The sequence below is a fragment of the Pholcus phalangioides genome, unplaced genomic scaffold (assembly GCF_987345545.1).
Source record: "Pholcus phalangioides strain wild (caught in Gottingen) unplaced genomic scaffold, Ppha-v1.0 ptg000021l_1, whole genome shotgun sequence".
Lineage (NCBI taxonomy): Eukaryota > Metazoa > Arthropoda > Arachnida > Araneae > Pholcidae > Pholcus > Pholcus phalangioides.
The window spans coordinates 12,133,599-12,156,144 of record NW_028301614.1 but is presented as its reverse complement, the minus strand read 5'-3'; the positions used below and the strand labels follow the sequence as shown (position 1 = coordinate 12,156,144).

The window sequence follows — 22,546 nt, the reverse complement described above, 5'->3', positions numbered from 1 at the left end:
GTCACGTGCCTTATGACCGGTATAATGATTGTCGACTTGCTCGACTCCTTCGTCGTTCTTGTGCCCTGGTCTTGTTTATGGAGAGCATTAATCAGCAAGTCATTATCTGTAGAGTCTATGTGTTTTAAACCGTCGATATTATATATTATATCTTCACCATTGACTTCTTTTACTGCGAAAAGCTTGGTCGGATCGAGAAGGTGAGGCGGAGATGATTCTGGAACGACTGCCTCATTTATAGGAATCTGGTAATTGATTTCAAGAGGAAATTCTTCCTCATTATTCTTCTTTTGCACAGTCCGGTGAGGTTCATTTCTCGAATTGTCAAAAGTACTCTGGCTACTGGTTTGCCAAACATACCCGGCGTCTTGATGGATTGGGTGAAGTGTTCTCTGCGGTAAAGACTTGTAAAGTGGTGTACCATCGTTCAATGTCGGTGAGGCTAAGCTGTCAATGTTTTTCGCGCTCGTCTTCCGAGTTGAAGTGACTGGCGGAAAAACGTATCTAATTCCATCGCCGAATCGCACCGGTTTGGTAAACGAGTATCGATTGTCACGTATCACATTCCTCCCTCTTCTCATCCATGCCATTCTTTTTCGGCGATTTTTTGGCGCATTTTGCTCATCTGCATAATTCATTAGTGGATTCCCGTTAACTTTTGTGACTTGTGAACCGACACCAGCAAGTCTCTTTTTGCTTTTTTGATTATGATCGAAATATCTTTCGCTGTTTTTCTTTTTTGAGTCTATACGAGAGTAGCCGATATCAACGAGCTCATCTGGCATATGCTCTCTTTCAGGATCAGTAACATGGTATCGCACTTCTTTGGGTTGACCGAATTTATACATTACAGCGATAGATCCAGGTGAATCTAATTCCGAGTCTTCAGACCGATAGCTTCTTCCAAAGGCACACGAAATCAGAACGATGAGCACAAGCGGCAGAATCACCTAAAATGACAAAAAAAATCTATTCATTTTCTTTTTAATAAGTCATCATTTGATAATAATGAACAGTATAGTTTTTAGAGAACATAACATTGAATGCACAATTAAGATTCCACATAATTAACTGTTATTTAGGAGATAATATCTATGTTCTTGATCAAAAAATCTTGATCTCAATCATTTTAAAAAAATTTTGTCGCGGAAAAATAACTTGCTGATACCTTCTAATTTCTCACATTACATACTTCAAACGTATCAATCACGTTTCAAATGCTGGATGATTCTTTCCTATCAGGCACTAAATCCATTGACTACTATTCTGCACTAACTAATGTCCTGTACTACGTATTTTAAAGTAGCCTACAGGCGAAACCAGTCATCGGAAAAATTTGAAACTTTTTGGAGGACTTCAGAAGTGATAGGAATTTGTTTCAGGGGGAAAAAATTGGTTGAACATTCGCCACCAGAGGGCGTTTCACTTTGAGTACCTGTAGTAAACATGTAAATTTATGTGATGATGCAGCTGTTGCTTCCACATGATTATGACGCTCGACTCAGGTTCTCACTGCAGTTTCTAACTCACGTTGAGGTCGATTGCGAATGGCCGTGGAATATCCTCCGGACAGACGAAGCTCATTTTCACTTGGATAGTGCCGTCAATGCTCCCAACTGCCGAATTTGGGAACCAGAAAATCCGCACGCTATCTTAGAGGTTCCGTTGCATTCACCAAAAATGACGGCATGGTGTGGATTTATTGCATCACTTATTCTAGGTCCCTTGTTCTACAGGTCTAGTGACATGTTCGATCACCGGGAAGCGATATGCATTGCTGTTACGGAACGAAGTTGTTCCGGCTCTGCAAGCACGTCATCACTGCCTTGCAGACACAATCTTTATGAAAGACGGAGCTACTCTTCACATTGCAGTGTATGTTAAGCACTGTATTTACAATATGTAGCACAGTATGTATGCGCTGTATTTTTGAAATATATGAAATCCGTATTTATTATGGGCATCTTTTTCTCAGCTACCTCGTTGGGCATTTTGCCTGTTGTGGCGTTGTATTTGTATTCATATTTAAGAATGTTCTTAAAACACATTTTACAGAAGAACGTGTCATCAGTCGGCACTTCCCAAATCTATGGCCTCCCCGATCCCCGGACCGGTGCTTTGGGGGCATTTGAAACGTCTGGTAAGTCGTGACAATCCAAGAACTTTACCTGACCTTAAAGACAGCATTTCCCGCCACTTGCTGAACATTTCCTCGCACACACTTCGGCCAGTTGTGGAACATGCTATCTTGAGATTTCACATGGTATCAGAAAATGACGACCATCACGTGGAACATTTTTTGTTGCAGTAACAATTGTAAAAGGGTTTAACAATTGTTAAAATTGTGAACATTTGACAAATGTGTCATTTCTTAATGAAACGTCTTCTGGTGTGGCGACATGTACAACTAATTTTTCCCCCCTGAAACAAATTACAATCACTTCATGAAGTCCTCCACAAAATTTCACAATTTTCTGATGACTGGTTTCGCCTGTAGGCTACTTTTATATATTTTTTGGAATACTATTGTCGTAAATAGCGATACATAAAAAAGGATTTTATCCAGATCGTGGTTTGAGAATGCACTGCCCGTCCAAGTACACTCAGATGTGTTCATTCGAATTCTGAATCTACTCTCAAAGAATCGACATTAATGTGTTCAATTAAAGTGTTTTTAAATTGTGAGGTTAATTCTATTTTGTACGTATTGTGCCTTGAAGAGATGCAAAAAAAAAGAAGTCGGTACGCTATCGGAAGATCTGTATCGATGGTCCAGGTGACAATAACCCAGGTCTCTCTCCCCTTGTGGTCCTGGCATATTTTAAGAGGAGGGGGCACGGTTAAAAATCAAATGGAAGGAGAGCCATGAAAGGTGTTTGGAGGAGGGATCCTCAGAGAGTTGTGAAAAAAATTCAGATGCGAAGAAATAAATCTTTTAAGTGAAATTATGGTGAGAGAAACAGTGACTACATTCAGTATCTAGCAGAACTGACAATAGCCGCTGTGGTGGTCGAGTGGTCATAGTGATGGACTCGATCCCGGGTTCGAACCCCGTGGTCGGCTGAAGTTAGTTTTCTGTGATTCACAACTTTGAAGCGTGAATACATGCCAATTTGCCCTTTTAAAAAGTCTCGCCGCAGAGAGCAACCGACCTACAAACGGTACAAATACAATCATTACACTTCACTTCTGAAATATAGATGGCAGTACTGAAAAATGAGACACAACACTAGATACGCACTCAGATTCTTAGGTACCTGAAAAATTGGAATGTAACATGGCAATTACTTTTTTTGTTTTTTTTAAATAGGGGTTATGGAAACTGGTAAAATGAGTTATAATTATTATAATGTTCACACGTCACATTAAATTTCCTTAAGAGTCAACATCTGTGTGTGCCCCACACTTTTTACTCTCAGCTATGGAAAGCACCTTGTCTATAGTGAATTTAATAAACACAATCGCAAGAGTGTGCGTGGATTTAATTTTAACATCAGCATTTTCAACATTAATTTTCAGCAGCGCCTGTTTCGCATGGTTCAAAATGTGTATGAATGAATATTCATCCCGTTATCTCATCTTCGTAGTTTTTTATAGACAGTTGTATGGTGTTTAGCGAGTGAATCACATAAAGTTCATGTCATAAACAAGTATTTACTCATATACGTATTAATACAATCACGCTGCTTATAAGAATCATGAATATTGTCATCATTTGTGTATTGTTATCACTTTTTCAAAGAACGGAGCGAATCAATATCATAACGTGCGAAAAAAAATTCGTTTTTAGTTATCGGAATAGTCTTTTTTCCGTCGAAAGTTTTTTTTTTCACCCATTCTGAAGCTAAGTAAGCACTTATTTTTTTTTCCTGTAAGTTATCAGGCTGTAAGACTAAAACTATGTAGGAGGCGCTGGCAGGTGTTCTCTTCCCCTCCCTTGTTGACAAACATTTCCGTACTTATTGTCCTAATCAGTCCGTAGTATTCGTTGTGGTCCATGTACGCGTCGAGTTGCTTTTGTAATGGTTTTCCTATAATGAAGACAAAGGGGCCATTCAAGTATTACGTCAGCATCGATGGGGAAGTTTCCGATTTGCTGACTTTTGATGACGAAGGAGGAGGGGGTTTGGATAATGCTTACGTCATGAACCATCCTTTATGAAAATATGAAATATTCTTAATGGCATCTTACTCGGTGCCCCAAAAACGAGAAAAACCTTTCGACAGTTTGTGGGCACCTGAACTAACATCCTCCCCCCATTGATAAGTGCCCTATAGAGCCACTTCAGTGATCTCTAAATGTTTCCCGGATCCAAGTGATATGGAAATGTGTCCAGGCGGCTTAAGTGCTTTGGAACTGTGCCACGCATCACTCAAGTGATCCGTAATTATATGCCTCTGATGGCTTAAATAATCTGAGAATGTGCCGCGGGTAACTTGAGTGATGTGTAACCGCACTGGGGGGAGGGGCACTTAATTGCTCTAAAACTGCCCCACATGTCACTCATGAGATCTCTACATGTGTCGCGGATCGCTTAAATATTCTAAAACTGTGTCCCGGGCCATTTAAGTGATCTGAAAATGTGGTACGGGCAGCTTAACTATTCTGGAATTGTACCACGGGACACTTAAGCGATCTGTAAATGTGTCACTTAGTTCATTTTTACCAAATTAGGTTTGAGGAGGGCAGGCCGCATCAGATAACCCCCAGGGCCTTTATGCGATTTATCATTATATGGCTTAGAGGGTGGGTCGCAATGAATTTATTAAAGATAAATTTTGAGTTCATCGCCTCCAAATAAGATTGAAATTAACAGAAATTGATTATAATAACATATAAAGGTATTTTCTTCCGAAATTTCATTTTTATTTTTTTGCAATAAAAAAAAATTTTCTTTTGATTGTCGGGGGGGCCGGCACGAACCCCCTATGCCGTCTCTGATCCCACTAATCCACTAATATACGTTACGATTCATAGGGGCAGAGCTGATGACTAAATTTTGCTGACAAGGGGGAGTAGGGGGTCAAAAATGGCTAAAACTTGCTTACGTAATACTTGAACGGCCCTAAACGTATGAAAAAAAGAAAGGTCTTTCCTTCAGTTTGCTTCAGTTGACCAAATTCGTTTCCTTTCCCGACAGACTTTCTCAAGGGATCTATAAAACGTATTGTACATTGAAAAAAATATCGCAATCGTGATATAGCCTACATTAGACAGTTTCCATTCCAACGCTTCACAAATGCTCAATAACAAAAATGCAGGATTTTAGCTTGAATAAAAAAAAAGGAGTCCCGTTTTAGAATTTAGAAAAAAAAAAGGAATTTTGCAACTAATAATGTGGGAAAGAAAGACAGAGTTACCCCGTTTTTGACTATACCCGTTTACTATGCGTCCCGTTAGATAAAACGGGGTGTGTGTGGTCATCGTGCTACTAAACCACTCATGCACCTCGTCCATATTCTTCTGCGGAACTTCTAACGAATTAATACATGTTAGAATAAGCGTGTAAGTGTTGTGAACCCAACGGGAAGTTTGTTACTTTGCAATGCTTGTTATGTGTAGTGCTACCATCTGCCATTTTTCTAGCTATGAGTGAAGTGCAATGATTGAGAAATTGAACCGATGTAAGCCTGTTGCTCGCTGTGGCGAGACTGTGGTGATCGTACTTGCAAACGGGATTTTCCTTCGGATATAGTTATCATTCGGCTATTGTTATTAGAAATCTTATGCCCCGATGTGATCATAATAAGTGGCATGGACTGTACATGCAAATATACTAATTTAATACGGATAACCAAAAAGACACCATCGCACCAACATTAATTTAAGAAACGGAACCAATAAAAACACAAATAATCAGAACCAAGTAACATCTTTGTGTCATTAATGCACCACGGAGGGAGCGACCAAATATTATTCTTCGTCAAAGTGACCTACCCAACTGCCTCAACGAATTTGCTCTGCGAAAAGTAATTTTTAAACGCAATAATGGAGTTTCTTCGGAGGTTTTCTTATTTTTTGTCAAAGAAAATATCTCATTTATTAACAAGTAAGAGAAACGAAAAACACAAATCAATGAATTATTAAAATGATCCCCACAAAAGCCCCATTTAACATAATAGCCATATAATGATAATTTGATTCAAGACTCACCATCGCTCGCAAAATGACGGCCCTTCTCGTAAGAGTCATGTCGGGGACTTTCGCGCTTCATTAGTTTTACAAATCTTATATAAGTTACGAATAAATGATGGAAATCACGTCGAGGTAAAGATTGAACGCAATGTTTACAAACCGAAAAACAAAATTTCTGACATTATTTCACGAATAGGGAGATCTTAATCGCGATAGTTTTACACGAAGAGGAACTTAATTACACGGATGAATCTCTCTTTCAGTACAGCGATATGATCGGCAAGCATGAAAGCATTAACATGGCCCGTTGAAAAACATCTCGTATCGAATAGAATATATTTCTTCATTAATTTCCTGATTTTTGAATAATTTTTACTTCAACTTCCATGATTTGGTAGAAATTATATTAGCGTTCAATATATGTATAGGGTGGTTATAAATAACCTCACACTACTCAGACATATGTAGCGTCCATTCTGATGATGGTATTTTGATGGAACTTGTGGTGTATAGGATATATAGACCAGGGACTTCCAACGTAAAAGCTTTCGCCGAACCGCTATGGGTATGAGACTATTCCTCGATGGCAGTGTGTTTGTCAAAGTGTGCGTCGCCAACCTTTGTCAGAGGCGTAACGGCGCGCTGAGGATATTGATTTCTGTGCTTATTTATGCTTTGCAGTGGTTCTTTTTAGACAAAGTTTTATTGAATTCGTTATTTAATCAAAAATGTTGATACAGGTAATTTTCTACGAATCGATTGACTGCAATGTTATCAAAAAGAAGTTCCAAAAATTTCATGAATGATGAATGACCGCATTTTGCTTGGGGGAAGGGAGTGATCACCCTGATTACTTCCCCCCCCCCATAGCTCCGCGTATACTGACACTACTTAGTTTAATTATAAAGTGCAATAAGTGCAAAGAAAAGTTGGGAAATAACAGCATAAATACGGGTAAAACACGTCCCCACATTTATTATTTTCTTCGTTTTTTAAATTCAAATATCTCACGCAAATATTGCACTCGGAAACTTTTTTTTTCTGGCCCCAGCGTAGACAGGGCAATAACTTTCTGATTGGGTTTTTGAGCACAGGGTGTCCGTATAAAAAGTTCTTTTTTTTTATTTAAATAACTATACATCTCCTTGCAATATGAATGACGTATCTAAGATCCACACGTTCTGTTTGAATCCTCTTTCTATTATTATTGGAAGTATTCCTCTAGGATCAACGGTTCGCAGTAGAATGCGGTGCGACATGTTAGCAATGTACCCATATATTTTATCTGGATGTTATTTAAATTAAATTAAGTCGAAAGAGAAAAAAAACGAAAGAGATTTGTTTCATGCTTCGTCATTCGTTTGGGGTAACGTCGCCATCAATGAGACCACCGAAACATGGATTATATCTGCATAATAAACACATGTGTCTTAGTCCCATAGTATATGCATGACAGGATTGGAGTGTCTGAAAACGGTCTGTAATGATGTGCTGCCGACGAGTTTGTTTTTGTCGTCCATCACGTAACGGTACATGTCGTAGTTGGTGTTTTTGAAGTATGCGGTCCAAGAGACGAGTCGCTTAGATCTCTACTGGTCCCAGGCGTTGGCCATAGATGCGAGTATTCCTTTGTCTGTAGGTAGCCATTGAGGCGTTCATAGTCTGAAGGAGAGAGCTTGACCGTCAGACATTCCAAAAGTCATGGTATATGACTGTATAAATTTCAAAGTCACATACCTGCGGAAAGGTATTTGTAGCCGGGTACAGAAGGTAACTTATAACTCTAATGTGAGAGTTATGGTCCGCAAAGTGGTGGTTCCGCTCGTGGTTCTTAACCTGGGATGCGGCAAAGCCTTTTTGGGGGTGCGCAATGAAAATTATGCAGTTTTCTAAAATAAGTCTACGGTATGCTAGTGAATGCGTATCATTGCTAAATTTAAACTCTTTCATTGCAGAAAGTTGTAGAAGTTGTGCGTTCAGCGTTCTCAACTAAACACCTTAATCAACTTGTATTCGAAGGTGAATGTTATGCTGATCTTATTTTGAGCATATGTTAGAGTTGCCAGAACGGTTTCTCTTCTGAAGGAGCCTAGACGGTGCCGAACAGGAATGCATATTGCAGTGCGGGTACAAACAAACACATATTTAAGGATGCACATAAATATTTGAACTATGTATGAGACTTCAATTCCCTAATCTACCAGGGTGGGTATACGCACTCGCAAATTCAACTAGAAAAACCCTGAATGTAAAGTTATAGATAGTCCGAGATCTCGATGTGTGAATAGAAGCTGATGGGAGATAGGTACTACCAATAGATCCTCATAATCTGGATTTCTCTTGCACAGATTAAGAACCACTTTTCAAGAAAGCGAGAAGGAGGTTCACGTACATAGTGATAAATAATAATGATGATGATGTGAAACGAAGTCACGCGTTGCTTTTTGGAAGAAAAAGGTGAAGAAGAGAGAAATTGAAATGAGAGAAAGTAGCTCAAGTCTTTCAGGAACTTGTGCATGAGAAACAGAGCGATTCATAATGATGATAATAATAATTATTATTGTTACGATGACGGTGATGATTGAATCGAGAAACGAGTCGTCTGGAGAAACGTTTTATCAAAATTTAACGCCGTGGAAAATGTCAAGGCGTCGGTGTTTCGTTCAACGTCTCGTTTCTTCCGCTTTTTTTTAAGGCCGATTTTAGAACCGACCTCGAATCCTTTTGGAACGTGTGAATTTTATTCAAAAAGAAAAAACTTCTTTATTAATATGACCCTTTCTTAATTTAGTTTTTTCACACGACATCTGAAGTAAGACGATGTCGAGGCTTTCCTAGCAAGAAAGTGGGAAGACTTTTTTTGAGATGTAACTTCTTTGGGGAGGGTGCGAATTTTCATATGCACGTCAGGAAAAATGAAACGGAAATGACGTAATCCTTCCTTTCCCTCAATGACAAAAAGTGAAACAGAAACGGAAACAAAGTGAGCTTTCCTTCCACTCAAAAACCGGTTCCGCAGACGGCATTACGTGGTGGAGGGGAAGGGGATGTCTATGGAACTGTCATGTACGGTTCACGATCGGCAAAAACACTGTGGCCACACAAAATATGAATGAACGGAACAAAAATTAATGAAAATTTGCATTTAATTTAAAACATAAATTTGAAATGAACTTCAGAAATAACGAAAATTTTGACTGACTGAAAGTAATAAATATCAATTTTTTTTTGTTCTTTCGTGAATTTTGAATTTTAGTATATTCCCAAGAATCAATGAATAAATTTATTTAATATAATCCATTAAACGAAAAAGAAATTATTTATTATATATATATAATTTCTATACAGTTAATTATAATTATAAATATAGTTCGTAAAATAATCGAAAAAATTTATGAAAGAAGTAGCTTTAGAATTGAGGGAAATGCGAATTTATGCAAACATAATTTCAGAAATAGTGGAAAGTTTTAATAATTTTGTGGCCCTTTTGACATGCGGGGGGGGGGGGGAGAAAATTAATTTGGTCTGATCGGTGACGCCAAAATCACGTTTTGACTTGCATCACTTCACAACTTGAAAAAAAAGCCGAGATAGACAAAATAAAATATGATTTGCAGATGTTATATGCAAGCTTCGTTTTTGTCACGCGAGATTCTCACGAAAAATTTTTTTCACGTGTATACAAAGTTTAGAAAATTCACATAACATCATTGAACATCATGTTTTAAACTTAATAATTTAGAAAATTTCCCCGTGACAGTTTCATGTGCTCTTTCTCAAATATTTGACGAAAATAAAAAGAATCTGGATGAATTAAAAAAATATATATGTAGCTTACGAGGTAACTGTAGCTTATTTAGTGAGAGACAATCAACACACACAAATGCACACAAAATAAATAAAAATACAATAATAATAACACACGTGTTTTTTAGCACTCGTTGATAGTGATGATATTTATCAGCAGCGGAGAAAATTATCAGATTGGTCCATCCCTTTCGGAGCTAACGCAACTCTCGGACCAGGCAGTTTTTCGTAAAATCGATGACGATATACCGCCGGCTGCTGAGAAAAATCAAGTTTTTAACGATGATCGTTGAGATCTGCGTTATGGGGCTCGTTCGGAATTTGCGTTAAGGGCGTGACGTCACTAACGACCTCGTTGTATAACGACGTGAGCGTAATAGACCCCCCCCCCCCCGGGTGGTTTGTAGGTGGCATAATGATGTGCCGGAAGTTTATCATGGGTAGGGTTTCCAAATTCGCGACATTTTGAAGCCATCGAGAACGGGAAATCAAATTTCCCAAGAATTCCCGAAATCGCTTATTTACACCGGAACCCATTTATACGACTCCTTCAGTTTATATGACGGGGGGCGAGAGAATTTTTCGGGGGTACGGATAATTGATTTTGTTTATCATATATTTATATTATTATTAGAGCTCAGCAGAAGTTGAGACAAAATGCCCCATAAATGCCTATTATATATTTTCGCCTATTTTCAAGCTTTTCTAAAAAAAATGTCTTTTTGAACTTTTTCTGCCGTAAATGCCTATTTTTACATAGTTTTAAGTTTATTGGTGCATTTCAGAGGCCAATAATATGCAAACTTGGATATTTTGAGCATTGAGAACAAAAGAAATGCTTTCTTAAAATTTTTCTCAACTATCAGTATCAATTATCATCAGGAAGTCCCTCAACCCCAATCCTTCAAGCCCCATTTAAACACGAATACATGATCTGAGAGATAGGGAACATGGTGTTGTCATGCAAATAATTTTGTTTCAGATGAACGCAGCCCACTCTAAGAAGAGCAGAGGAAAAATAGAAATTTGTTTCTCCACATGCTTCACGTTATATCTCGCTCAGGCATTGGACGGCATTGTATGTGCATAGCTGACCGATGATTGTGGCAACAGGACATCAGCTGACGTCATGACTCATACAAGGCGAGGTAGGAGAAGACAGGGCTCTGGGTGGCCCACGTTGTTTTGATTTTGTTTTTTTTTTACACCATAAATGCACACAACCATAGCTATTTATTTATTTGTATTTTTTGGTATTTGCTTAAATTCACCAGAGTCGCCCTCAGGGGTATGAGACAAATGTGGCCACACCGGGCCCCATTCTTGAAGGAGTCCCGCATACGTATGAGGGAATATAAAAAGAAGTAAAGTTTTTTTACAATAGAGCAAGGTAGCTATGTATCAACTATAGAAATGATAGTAATTGTTCCAAATAATACATCAAATAAACGAGAATTATTCGCAAGGCACCCCACAGATCATTTTCTCTTCGGGCCCGCGTGTGGTAATGGTGGTCCTAAAATTGACCTGAAGGACCTCAAATACTTTATTTTGGGCTTGAAATCAATTTCACTTGGGTAGTAATGCAGTTATTATAAACCATAATTAAAACGGCAGATGGATAAGGTGCAACCGATTTTTCAGCTAGTTTTTGGATCCCTAATGTCTTAGTTTCATTTATATTTTCTTCCTTCCAAAAATTATAAATGCCTTTTTTAGTGCCTATTTCAGGTATTTTAGGTGAATTTTTTTTGCTACGACCATTTTTAGTGCCTAAACTTCCGGGCTCTAATTATTATAATATTAATGATCCATGCAGTTAAATGTAGAAGGTGTACAAATCTTTGTGTTAAAGGGTGCATTGGCACTCGTGCTTGTTTATGTGCTCGACTCTTCTGGTGGAAGCGCTGGCACCGGGTCTTAAATTCCAATGCAGATTTTCCAGGATCCGAAAAACTTATATGATTTCCTGTTTTTCTTGTTGAAGATGTGAAATTAAATTTACGCAGCGTGAAATTTTATTTTCTCTCATTTTCCCACAATTAGCAAAGGAAAAAAAAAAGAATGCCTTACCTTTTGTATAGTTTGAATTCCAAGTTGTGCATATGCAGCACTAAGGTGGCTTCATTCCAATTATGCTAATCACATGCTTACACATCACTCTTAATCATTACTGAGAAATATAATAATTCATACCCACTAACATATACTAAGCATTCGAGAATTCTGCGTTTAAATAAGGGGTTCAAATTTTTGAGATTTGTAGCGTCAGCTGCATGAAGTGATCACCCCCCCCCCCCATGTACATCACGGTTTACTTTTTAAGGTGGTCAGTAGTATCCCACCTTAAAAGTAAAAAAAGAGCAAACACCCACCCCCCCCCCCCCGCAATCGCTCTTTTATTTTGTTGTAGGATTGCTTGAAAAACTGGGAGTCAATTGTGAACGGAACACTTTCCCGGTGGGGAGGGGGGAAATATATGCACCAAAATGGACATCGTAAGCCATAAAACTTCCTCTCAGTCACTTTCAGGTGGTTAGGCGAAAGGACAAAAAGGATAAGTTTTTAGCCCGGAATCGTAACACCACACCTTTTTTTCATATCTCCTTCGTTCATCTCCCGTGTTCCTACTTCCCCAAAACAGGAAAGCATTCCATAGTAGGCCAGGGTTGCTGGTACTGGTACACAGGGTCGTCTTAAGAGCATCATGGGCCCCCGGGCCAAGTGGTTTTTCTGAGGCCCTACCGGGTAAATTCTCAAAAAATTCAATTACTTCTCGTTTTTCTGAGGCCCCTCTTTTCTTGAGGCTCCCGGGAGCCCTCACGTTAAGACGGCACTGCTGGTACAGTTACACAAACTGGAACACCCCCCCCCCTCCACGTTATCTTTTTTCAATTTATTCTCTCTCCAGCCCCCATATCTCTTTTCCAAGCAATGCTATGCTATATAGGTAAAGAAAATTAATTAAATTTTAAACAAATATTACTATTGGTTTTTTTATATTTCAGCTCCAGTATTAATGTGTCAACAGTAATTTTTTCCGATTACCCGGGAATGTTTCTCGGGATTTCGGGAACGGGAAATCGCAAAAAAATTCCCGAGAACGAGCGGGCGGGGATTCTCGAGCGGAAATCCTAATCACGGGTATCTCAAACTAAAGCTGTCCAATCTGGTCCAATAGTTCAGCAAATGTTTGCTTTCAATGCCACCCCCAGCGGCAATAATGCACCAGTGACACAGACTAGCTATACACACTGGCCCAGTCTGGCCTAATGTTCCTTGGCGAATATTTGATTCCAGAACACTCTCTGAGAGCAGGGCCGTAACTAAACCGGGGCACTGCCCCTGAGCCGAATGCCCCCCCCCCAGAAAAGTTTACACTTCTTTTGCATAATAATAATAATCCTTTCGAGAGGGATCCCAAGGAAAAGTTTGCCACGAGAAGGCACAGTACGGCCCTGTCTGAGGGTACTCATTAAAGATAATACTGTTGGCGTTCCTCGACCAGTGTGTGACCAGACAAGTAGAAAATTGTTACAATAATGTGACTCGACTGTATAAGACGACAGATGAAGGGTCTAGGTCAATTTCTCGCGATCAACTTGTCGCGGGACAATTCGTCGCATTCAATTTGTCGCAGCGTCAATTCCTCGTGCTACAGACTCGTCGCGGTACAAATTTGTCGCAGACTCATTTCGTCGCGGTACAAATTTGTCGCAGACTCATTTCGTCGTGGTACAAATTTGTCGCAGGTTCATTTCGTCGCAGTACAAATTTGTCGTAGGTTCATTTCGTCGCAGACTCATTTCGTCGCGGTACAAATTCGTCGCAGACTCATTTCGTCGCTGTATTGCCAATTCGTCGCGACAAATTTGAATTGCTTTAAAATTCATATGTTTGTTGTGGTCTTATAAATAGGGTAATTGCTTTAGGCGTAAAAAATGGATCTAATTTTTTTTTCTCATTTATTGGAAATGTTCCCCCTTCCCATCTCTGTTTTAATTTTTAACAAATGAAGGAAAGTATTCATTGAAGTCATCGAGGAACATTGGAACGTACACCAAGATAATAAATTGAGATCAAATAATTTTTTAAATTTTAATTTCCACCGTATAAGCCACATTTCCCACTTTTTGTCGGGATTTCCATTTCTCGCAGTGAGGAGCGTTGGGAGCTCACCCAAATAATAAATTGGGATCAAATAAATTTTGAAAATTTAGTTTCTATCGTATAGGCCACGCTTCCAACTTTCTGCAGGGATTTCCTTTTCTTTCAGCGAGGAAGTTGGGGAATGCAATGTGCCCCCCCCCCCCAGCACGATTTCCGTAATTCACTATTAAATGTATCCATGCAGAGAATATATCTTTAAGGAATTTTTTATGACAATGTATCTAAGTTTTATGTGTAACAGCTGCGAAAAGTATTATTTTCAAATTATTTTTTTGCAATGCAGTGTACATTTCAAATCACTTTGTATTATCACATCGAAATAATATTCAAACACTCCGACCGTAGCCACCAGAACTGGGGGCTGATGCCATTTGAAACCCCCCCCCCCAACTCCAATAACTCATGAATATACAATGCAATGCACCATTTCGCCGCCTGAGTACAGGTTTGAGTCCCTCATAAACGGAATGAATGACGATTTTCAGCCCCCCCCCCCCAGTACCAAAAGCTTAGACGCTAATGAAAACTATGTGAAAATATTCAAACAAGCCAGCCAAAGATATGCGACTGATTATAAACATAAGATTAATGGTTATATTACATCTATGCGACTGACCCATAGACATCTTTCTTATTGGTGATTACATTGACTTTGTCGGTGCTCATCCTGTGGGCCTAGCCCATGGGGCAGATAGAAATTTACCATTAAAGATAGGCTCACTGTAATTTGGGGAATATCATACAAACCGAAATTTTTCCACGTGATATTGAAATTTTTTCACAGCAAAAATCAATTATTTAACATTTCAAATTTTTATAACCGAATTTTCAAATATAATTAAACTTTTATATGCAGTTAAATTTTTAAATGTAATTGATATTGTAATTTTTATTTCGATGACCTTTCTGCATTGACAAAAATTAATTATTTTCAGTTAACTGCGTGTACACTTTTGTTCATATGTTTATTTCACGTGTCAGACAAAAACCTACATACAAGGTCGCGTGGAACATGTACAGTGAAGAATCGACGGTTCGACGAATTGATTCTGCGCTGTAATATATAAATTGACGTCACGACGAATTGACACGGCGGCAAACTTGTACAGCTACGAAGTGGAGCTGCGACGAATTGGAGCTGCGACAAACTTGTACCGCGACGAATTGACACTGCTACAAATTTGTATTGCGACGAATTGACACTGCGACAAATTTGTATCGCGATGAATTGACACTGCGACGAATTTGGACCGCGACAAATTGAGGCGCGACGAGTTGAGCGCGACAAGTTGAGTGCGACAAATTGACCGTCTACGACAGATGAAAAACCAAGAAATCATATAATGAAGTTCACACGAGAAGTGAGCAAAATATATAAAAGCATTTTTATTTCCCTTGATTTTCAGCAATTCCAATATATAATTTCAAAGGGAAAAAACGGCAAGGAAAGAGAAATATAAGACATTTCTTTAGGCACTGAGTGAGTATTTTCATGGCACACTGTCGTCGGAATGGAAGGTGGATTCGGTCCAATTCTCAGGAACGGCGATTCCAAACACCTTAGATGGAAAGGGAAAGATTCAATAAAAAACAAATATATATGATATCATTCATGATAAAACTAGATCTTTTTTGCATTGTACATATTTATATTCCCCCCGTAATTCTTTAGCCCTTTGCCCTGCATAGCCGAAATCACTGTACCCCTGTGAAATTATTTCTTTCACAATTCTTAATTTTTTTCATGAATTATTCGCCACTCTTTTTTCAGACTATTTTATGTATACTTCTTGAAGAAAGGAAAGCGTGCTATTTTTTGGAGAATTTCCGTTGTCGTTACAGCGAATGTGTTCCGCGCGATTTTCATTCTTAAATAACTCGCTATAAGCCATAGTTTCCCAACCTTTTATGTCCCATTGCCCAGGGGCGTAGCCAGAAATTTCGTTCGGGGGGGACCACTTTCATTTCGGGGTGGGGGGGACCAAAGTGACAGAACAATGGATTTGGCCATCTTTTTCCCTTTTTTCGGTCATTTTCTCACATTTCGGGGGGGGACCAGACCCCCCAAGTCCCCCCCCCTCGCTACGCCCTTGCCATCGCCCCCCAACGCAATCTAACCCATAGTATCCTATGTTATACTCTTAGCTTCTACCCCCCGCCCCAAGAACATTCCATTGCCATAAACGCCCACGTTGGGAATCACTGCTATTAGCGAATATGTTTTGTATCTTCAACATTAGCTCTTTTTGACGATCACTAGGGAATTGCTCGTAATTTACGAGATACTGGTTACAACGGACTGTTACAACGTTATTTTTACTGTGACTATATTTTTTACTGTGTTTGGTATAAACAGGACATTCATTAGAACGGAGAACCCCCTATTAGTCACCGCTGTAGTGGTCGAGTGGCCATAGTGACGGACTCGCATCGCGAGGTCCCGGGTTCGAACCCCACTAGAGCCACGGTGGTGGTCTGCTGAAGGTGGATCTCGCAGTTCCCAACTTCGATGCGCGAATGCGAGCCGGTCTTCCCGTTAAAAAGTCTCGCCACAGATAGCAACAGACCTACAAACGGTACAAATATTCAACCATTGCACTTCACTTCTTAAATATAGATGGCAGCACTGAAAAATCAGACACAGCACTATATACGCACTCAGATTTTTAGGTACATACACTTCTGCACAACCCACTGGATAGTAAATTACCCATTGCGATAGACCTGAGTTGTGCCGGTTTAAAAGAAAGAAAGCCCCTATATTAGTCCCTTATATCACTGGATCGCAAATTGTGGCCATTATTTACGGACAACCTTAACCTTCACAGTCTTCAAAGTCGTTTTCAATTTTACGTTTTTAGCATTTATTTTTAACTGTGAAACTGCCTAAAATTAGTTTTTACCAATAGATGAGTATGAATATGTTACTACCAAATTGTGTGCAACATCTAGAAACTAATTTCGAGGTCTAATAATGAGCATTTATAGGTGGACATTTTTCAAAATACTGTTTAGCGTCTCCCTCAGGCACCGCAGGGGCTGAAGACATCATGTATAGGCGAAGGTGCTATTGAATTTAATTTTGTTATTCCCGCGAATTTATAACCGTCGACGACGTTCTTCATAGCACTATATCTTTAAGCATTTCACTTCCCCTCGTCGTTTTCATCATCGGAATCAATTGACGAACGTAGAGATTCCTCACATCAATGCAATTATCATCCGTGACTTGATAAGGTAATAAATATCTCTAATGAGAGAGATGGGAAAAGAGCATGGGGTACGTGTATGGAAAAACGACATTGTTTGGTCGATTCTTGACGCATTAAGAAGTGCATACCATTCATTTCCTTGCACAAAAATGCGTTGACGTAAAAATGAAGTAGAATTCCCAATGCAAATTTTCATACATAGAGAGGACAATGTCTTTTTCAATTTAACATAATACTTTAATACTCACCATGATTTTTGCTGATATTTCACCAGGAACTTCCTTTGTTTGTGCCGAAGCCAGGCCTCAGTCCGCCAAAACCTCCTTGTCCTCCAAATCTTCCGAATCCATAGTTATTTCCACCTCTGAGCCCACCAAAGCCTTCTGCGCCACCAAATACGGGCAAATTCCCATATATACCGGCTTCACCGAAACCTCTGATACGATTGAAAAAATTTCCCAATCCACCTTCGTGACTTCCTAATCCAAAAAAACTTCCACCCGATCCACCTCCGTGACTTCCTGATGCACCTTTAAGACCTCCGCCCAATCCACCTCCAATACCTCCACCCAATCCACCTCCAATACCTCCACCCAATCCACCGTATCCACTGCCATGCCCGTTGAGCCCACCTCCAAGTCCGCTGAATCCTACTCCTCCGAATCCAGCTCCGTGACCTCCAATGCCCTGACTGCCCAATCCTTCTCGAAATCCTCCATGAATACCAGAACCACCTCGATGACCTCCGGAGTTGATCAGTCTAACATCGTTGACAGGAATAGCAACAGACAGACTCCCAAGGCCATGGCCTCCGCTTCCTCTGATGCCCCTTCCGTAACCCCCACCGTAGCCTCCGAGACCACCGTGTATCCCTCCACCGATTCCACGATTCCCCAAAATTCCACTTTCGGTGACGCTGCTAAAGGCCAGCAGGAAGACGGTTGCCACCACCTGAAAAGAAGAACGAGAATCCAAATAATATATCGAGGGTCTCCGCAAAGAAACGATGTTTCTGCTATTCATTTGTTACATAGAGATTAGTTTGAATATCGAATGACACATCCATATACTATTTGCGATTTCTTTCATCCCTATGATAGCCGTTCTTAATTTGATTGTACCACTACGGTCATTGCCCCTCGTGGTCATTGAACTATGGTCATGGTAGTACATGGCTGAAGTTTGTTTTCTGCGGTTTGACAGTTCCGAGAAGTGAGCCGGTCTCCCATTTAAAAAACGTCTCTCTGCAAAGAGCAGGCAGACCTTCAAAGACCTTCAACATTATTCTTACATAAGATGAAAATAAGCACTTACCATATTCACTTCAAAATATGGAAAACAGATGGCAGCACCAACATGAACACGAAATAAGCACAGCTGTGACAACATAAATAATATGTCAGGGGCCACACACGCACATACAACACACATTCCGGCATGAACCGATTCGTTAGAAATTCCGCAGAGGAATAAATCCGAATAATCTTCCGTCTGACGAGGTGCATGCGCGACTAAATAGTGGTAGAAGTACCCTCAAGCTCGTACGTGAACTGCAAGTGCATCAAACGTCATACCAGCCAGTATATCTCCGGCAGGGTGAGACCAGACACGGAAAGCACATCATCTTCGAGTCACAAAAATATCACATTAATTTTAATTTTTTCCAATTTTTGTTTTAATTTGTGTGCTTTCTTCAAAAATAAAAAACTATATTATGAAAAAATAGACAAATTAATTGCCTATTTTTGTACAACATATACTTTTTTGGAAAAGTTTTCGGAATCTATATTGAGTGAAAAAGATTGGGGGGGATGCTTGGAGAATTCGGGTACGCGGAAAGGAACCGAGCAAGCTGAAGTTACCCGGACTGAAAAAGGTAGGGAACCGCTGGTCTAGTTGATCGTGGTGGGAGAATAAAGAATTGCAGAGTATTTAGGGGTTGCTGGTACACCGTCTCAGTCCATGTCAGTTTTTCTCGCTAAGTCGTTTCTGTTGTGTTCTACCTCAGCCCTGCAAATCTGAATTCTAGGATGTCAAAATAACATTGTAGAATAGGGCCGCAATTAGATGCTTGCAAACACATCGGGGCAAACACACATTTTGGCGTCCCTCCCTTTTTTTTTCTGGTCCGGTGCCTGGGGCATTAGACCGACCTTATCCCCCCTCCAATTAATCAATTATTATAATGCATGTATTACAGTATCAACATATAATCATATATTTTAATATAATCAATTATGTAATTATCGTAATCAATTACAGAACGGATTATAATTTTACATGTTATATAGATCACAAATTTTAGTTTATTTTTTCAAAAATGAAACGATCATTCTCAATAGTGACTATATTTTCACGGTCCCGTTAGTGGCCGTTTTGTTGGAAGGTTTTACTGTACTTCCATCTCTATCTTTTGCAAGAAGTCGCCGAGTAAAGCCTTCATTTACCCGTTTTAAAAATTTCTAGTGACGACTAATACGACTTCGTGCGATTACATACAATTACAATGATTGTTCTATGACCTCTGAAGACATATCAGTATCTCGTTTTTCATGTAATCAAAGGGAGGCACCGAAACAATCTCATTTCATAGTGAAAAACGGATTGATCGGAACCACTCACCACCGACTGGTCTCCCGGGAAAAATAATATATTATAATAACGGGTATCTCGAAACAATACCGGGAAATAAACAAAACATTATTACGGTATTTCAAAAAACAACAACAAGCGAAACGTAAAAACAAACATAATTTTGTTTACTTGGTAATAGAATGAACAACTCGTAACATACACTCACGTTTTTATCCTGCTATTAACTCAATATTTGTTACCTCACGCTCTGATTTCTCTGAATCGTATGCGGGACAATCTGCTTCTGACATCGTTTGGTGTGAGCACGTTGTGCACGTCAACACAAGAAATATACTTTCATACAGTAGAAATTGTGGCTTTACACAAAAAGAAATATTGAAAAAGCTTTCACTTTCTTAGAAATATTCATTCAATGGTTTCTTTTCACGTTACAAGCAACCTCGTTATTTGAATGCTCTCGCTCTTGATAGTTTCCGCAGCTGAATTAGCATGTATGTCATGGCGTGTTCATGAAGATGATCCAAGTGAATACAGTGAAAAATCCTCATTACAACACGATACTCAATATAACGATAAATCCCCCCCCCCCCCATCTAAAACGGTTTACGGAAAATTCACCGCCAACAATCCACCTCCATGCAATTCACCGCTAGAAAAATTCACCGACAACAGTTCGACTTGAGTCAGTTAGCCAGTGAGTTAGCGAGGAATGACCGAGTGAATGAGTCAGTAAATGATACGGTAGTTAGTGAGTGAGTGATCATCTAGAGACAGTGAACCTGGATATGAGCAACCTAGTGAGTTAGTGATAAAATGAGCGACTTAGGGAATAATAGAGGGAGAGATGTAGTGAGTTAAGTCAGAGAATGACAGAGTGAGTGACGTAATGAGTGAGCGAGTGGCCGATCGAGCCTGTGAGTGAGCAGGTGATTGAGTTTGTAACAAAATGAGCAGGCTAGTGAGGTGATGATAGAATGACTGACCAAGTGAAAGAATGTTAAAATGAGTGACCTAATGAGTAAGTGACTGATCTAGGAAGTAAGCGACTGATCTAGCAAGTGGAACGATACTAACAACGCCAATTGAGAAGAGGGCTAAAAACAGCATAAATTTGGCATCGCTTTCTGATGATATGCTTCCTCTCAATAAAACGATTATTCCTCTACGACGATATTTTTTCTTGATCCACAGGCTATAATTATATCGAAGTTTTATTGTGTATTATACGTGGGTCTTAAAATCTAGCTCATCTAATTAAAGTCTTGCAAGACCTTCCACATGCAATGATAAATAAATACATTATGTAAGGCATGAGTATCGAGCCAAAACTGCAACTTATATGCTTTAATTGCTTAAGGTGTCATTAAATTTTACGCGCCATTTGAAGCGCAATAACTAGAGACCAACCTTTTTGAACTATTTCGCATCATTAAATTAGCCTCTGTCCAGGCAAAAGCATTCGCATCATTTTCCAGAGACAGCATAAGTACTCGAACTACCCTCTTCTTGAGTACGACTCATCAAAGCTGCGTCCACCCAAAAGCTGGTGTCTTCCAGGCCATAGTGCACTAGCAGTAGCCTGTGCAGTGGCGTATAAAACGTTCCTTCATGAATTTACAAGGCTGAATTTTGGTGATATGTCTAGTGTGATTGTCATTAAAGAATCCTTACGGGAGCGATACAGTAGCCGATCTCAACGTGAATAATGTATCACGAACTAGACGGTCATAAGAGTTTGATTCGTTCATTATCGTGAGTTTATTGCAATTCTCCCAAAATAACACAAAAACTATGATTTCACTAGGATATTTATTTAGGGGTATTTATTGAACATCAACTATCCTGACTTATCGAAATTTTTCAATACAAATTCAGATACTTACCAAGGCATTCATGATACAGAACTAATAGAGATATCGTAGCTGACAATATTTTCAAAGAGCCTAGAGAAATCGGACATACGGCGGTTGGTGAAGATTCTCCTATTTATATGCATTCTACGTAACACGCGTTAGTGACTATCAATGTTGTAAAGATATTTTCAATTCAGAATTTTCTTTTTAATACAGCTCAAAGGTCAACGTTCATTTGGCACTTGGAGAATGCTTTTTTTTTTATTAAGGCAAAAAAGAATCTGAAGAAAATAAAAATCGTGGCATCAATTCGACATTTATCTCCAGATATTCACGAGACCCGTCATCAACACTATCAGAAACGTGCTGCATAACACTGGGAAGGGTTTTCTGCGCCCTTCAACAAGAAAAAGGAGACTATTTACTTGTCGTCTAAGAAAGGACGAGTGGATGGATGAATGAATGAGCACAAGAGAATCCCTGTCATCCACATAAACCAAAACGTGATATTACATACTGTCCCATATTTCTGCGACGCATAGCACTAAAATGTCGTCATCTTTATATTCTTCTCGCTCTTTGTTTGGACAAAAGACATTCTTTTTTTAGACTTATAGAAAAGCAAACTCTTTTGCTATTATTATTTGTTGTAGTCTGCAATAATTATGCAGTGCGAGATATGTTCTTATGCTCAGAAGAACAAAAGGGAACGAATTCATCTATTAAAATTTTCTCTGAAAAAAATCATAGAAAAACCTCTTCTTAAAGACAAA

At 39.3% G+C, this 22,546-nt stretch overlaps 1 protein-coding gene across 1 annotated transcript; it reads right to left on the bottom strand.

The window, feature by feature from the left end:
* Window positions 1–15,479: 15,479 nt before the first annotated feature.
* LOC149070631 (uncharacterized) lies at window positions 15,480–21,921 on the bottom strand. Its single transcript, XM_089249018.1, has 3 exons — window positions 21,804–21,921; window positions 17,574–18,276; window positions 15,480–15,672 (listed from the first exon to the last, which is right to left on the bottom strand). The coding sequence occupies exons 1-2, from the start codon at window positions 21,813–21,815 to the stop codon at window positions 17,593–17,595; spliced, it is 696 nt and encodes a 231-aa protein (XP_089105144.1). The 5' UTR covers window positions 21,816–21,921; the 3' UTR covers window positions 15,480–15,672; window positions 17,574–17,592.
* Window positions 21,922–22,546: the final 625 nt, after the last annotated feature.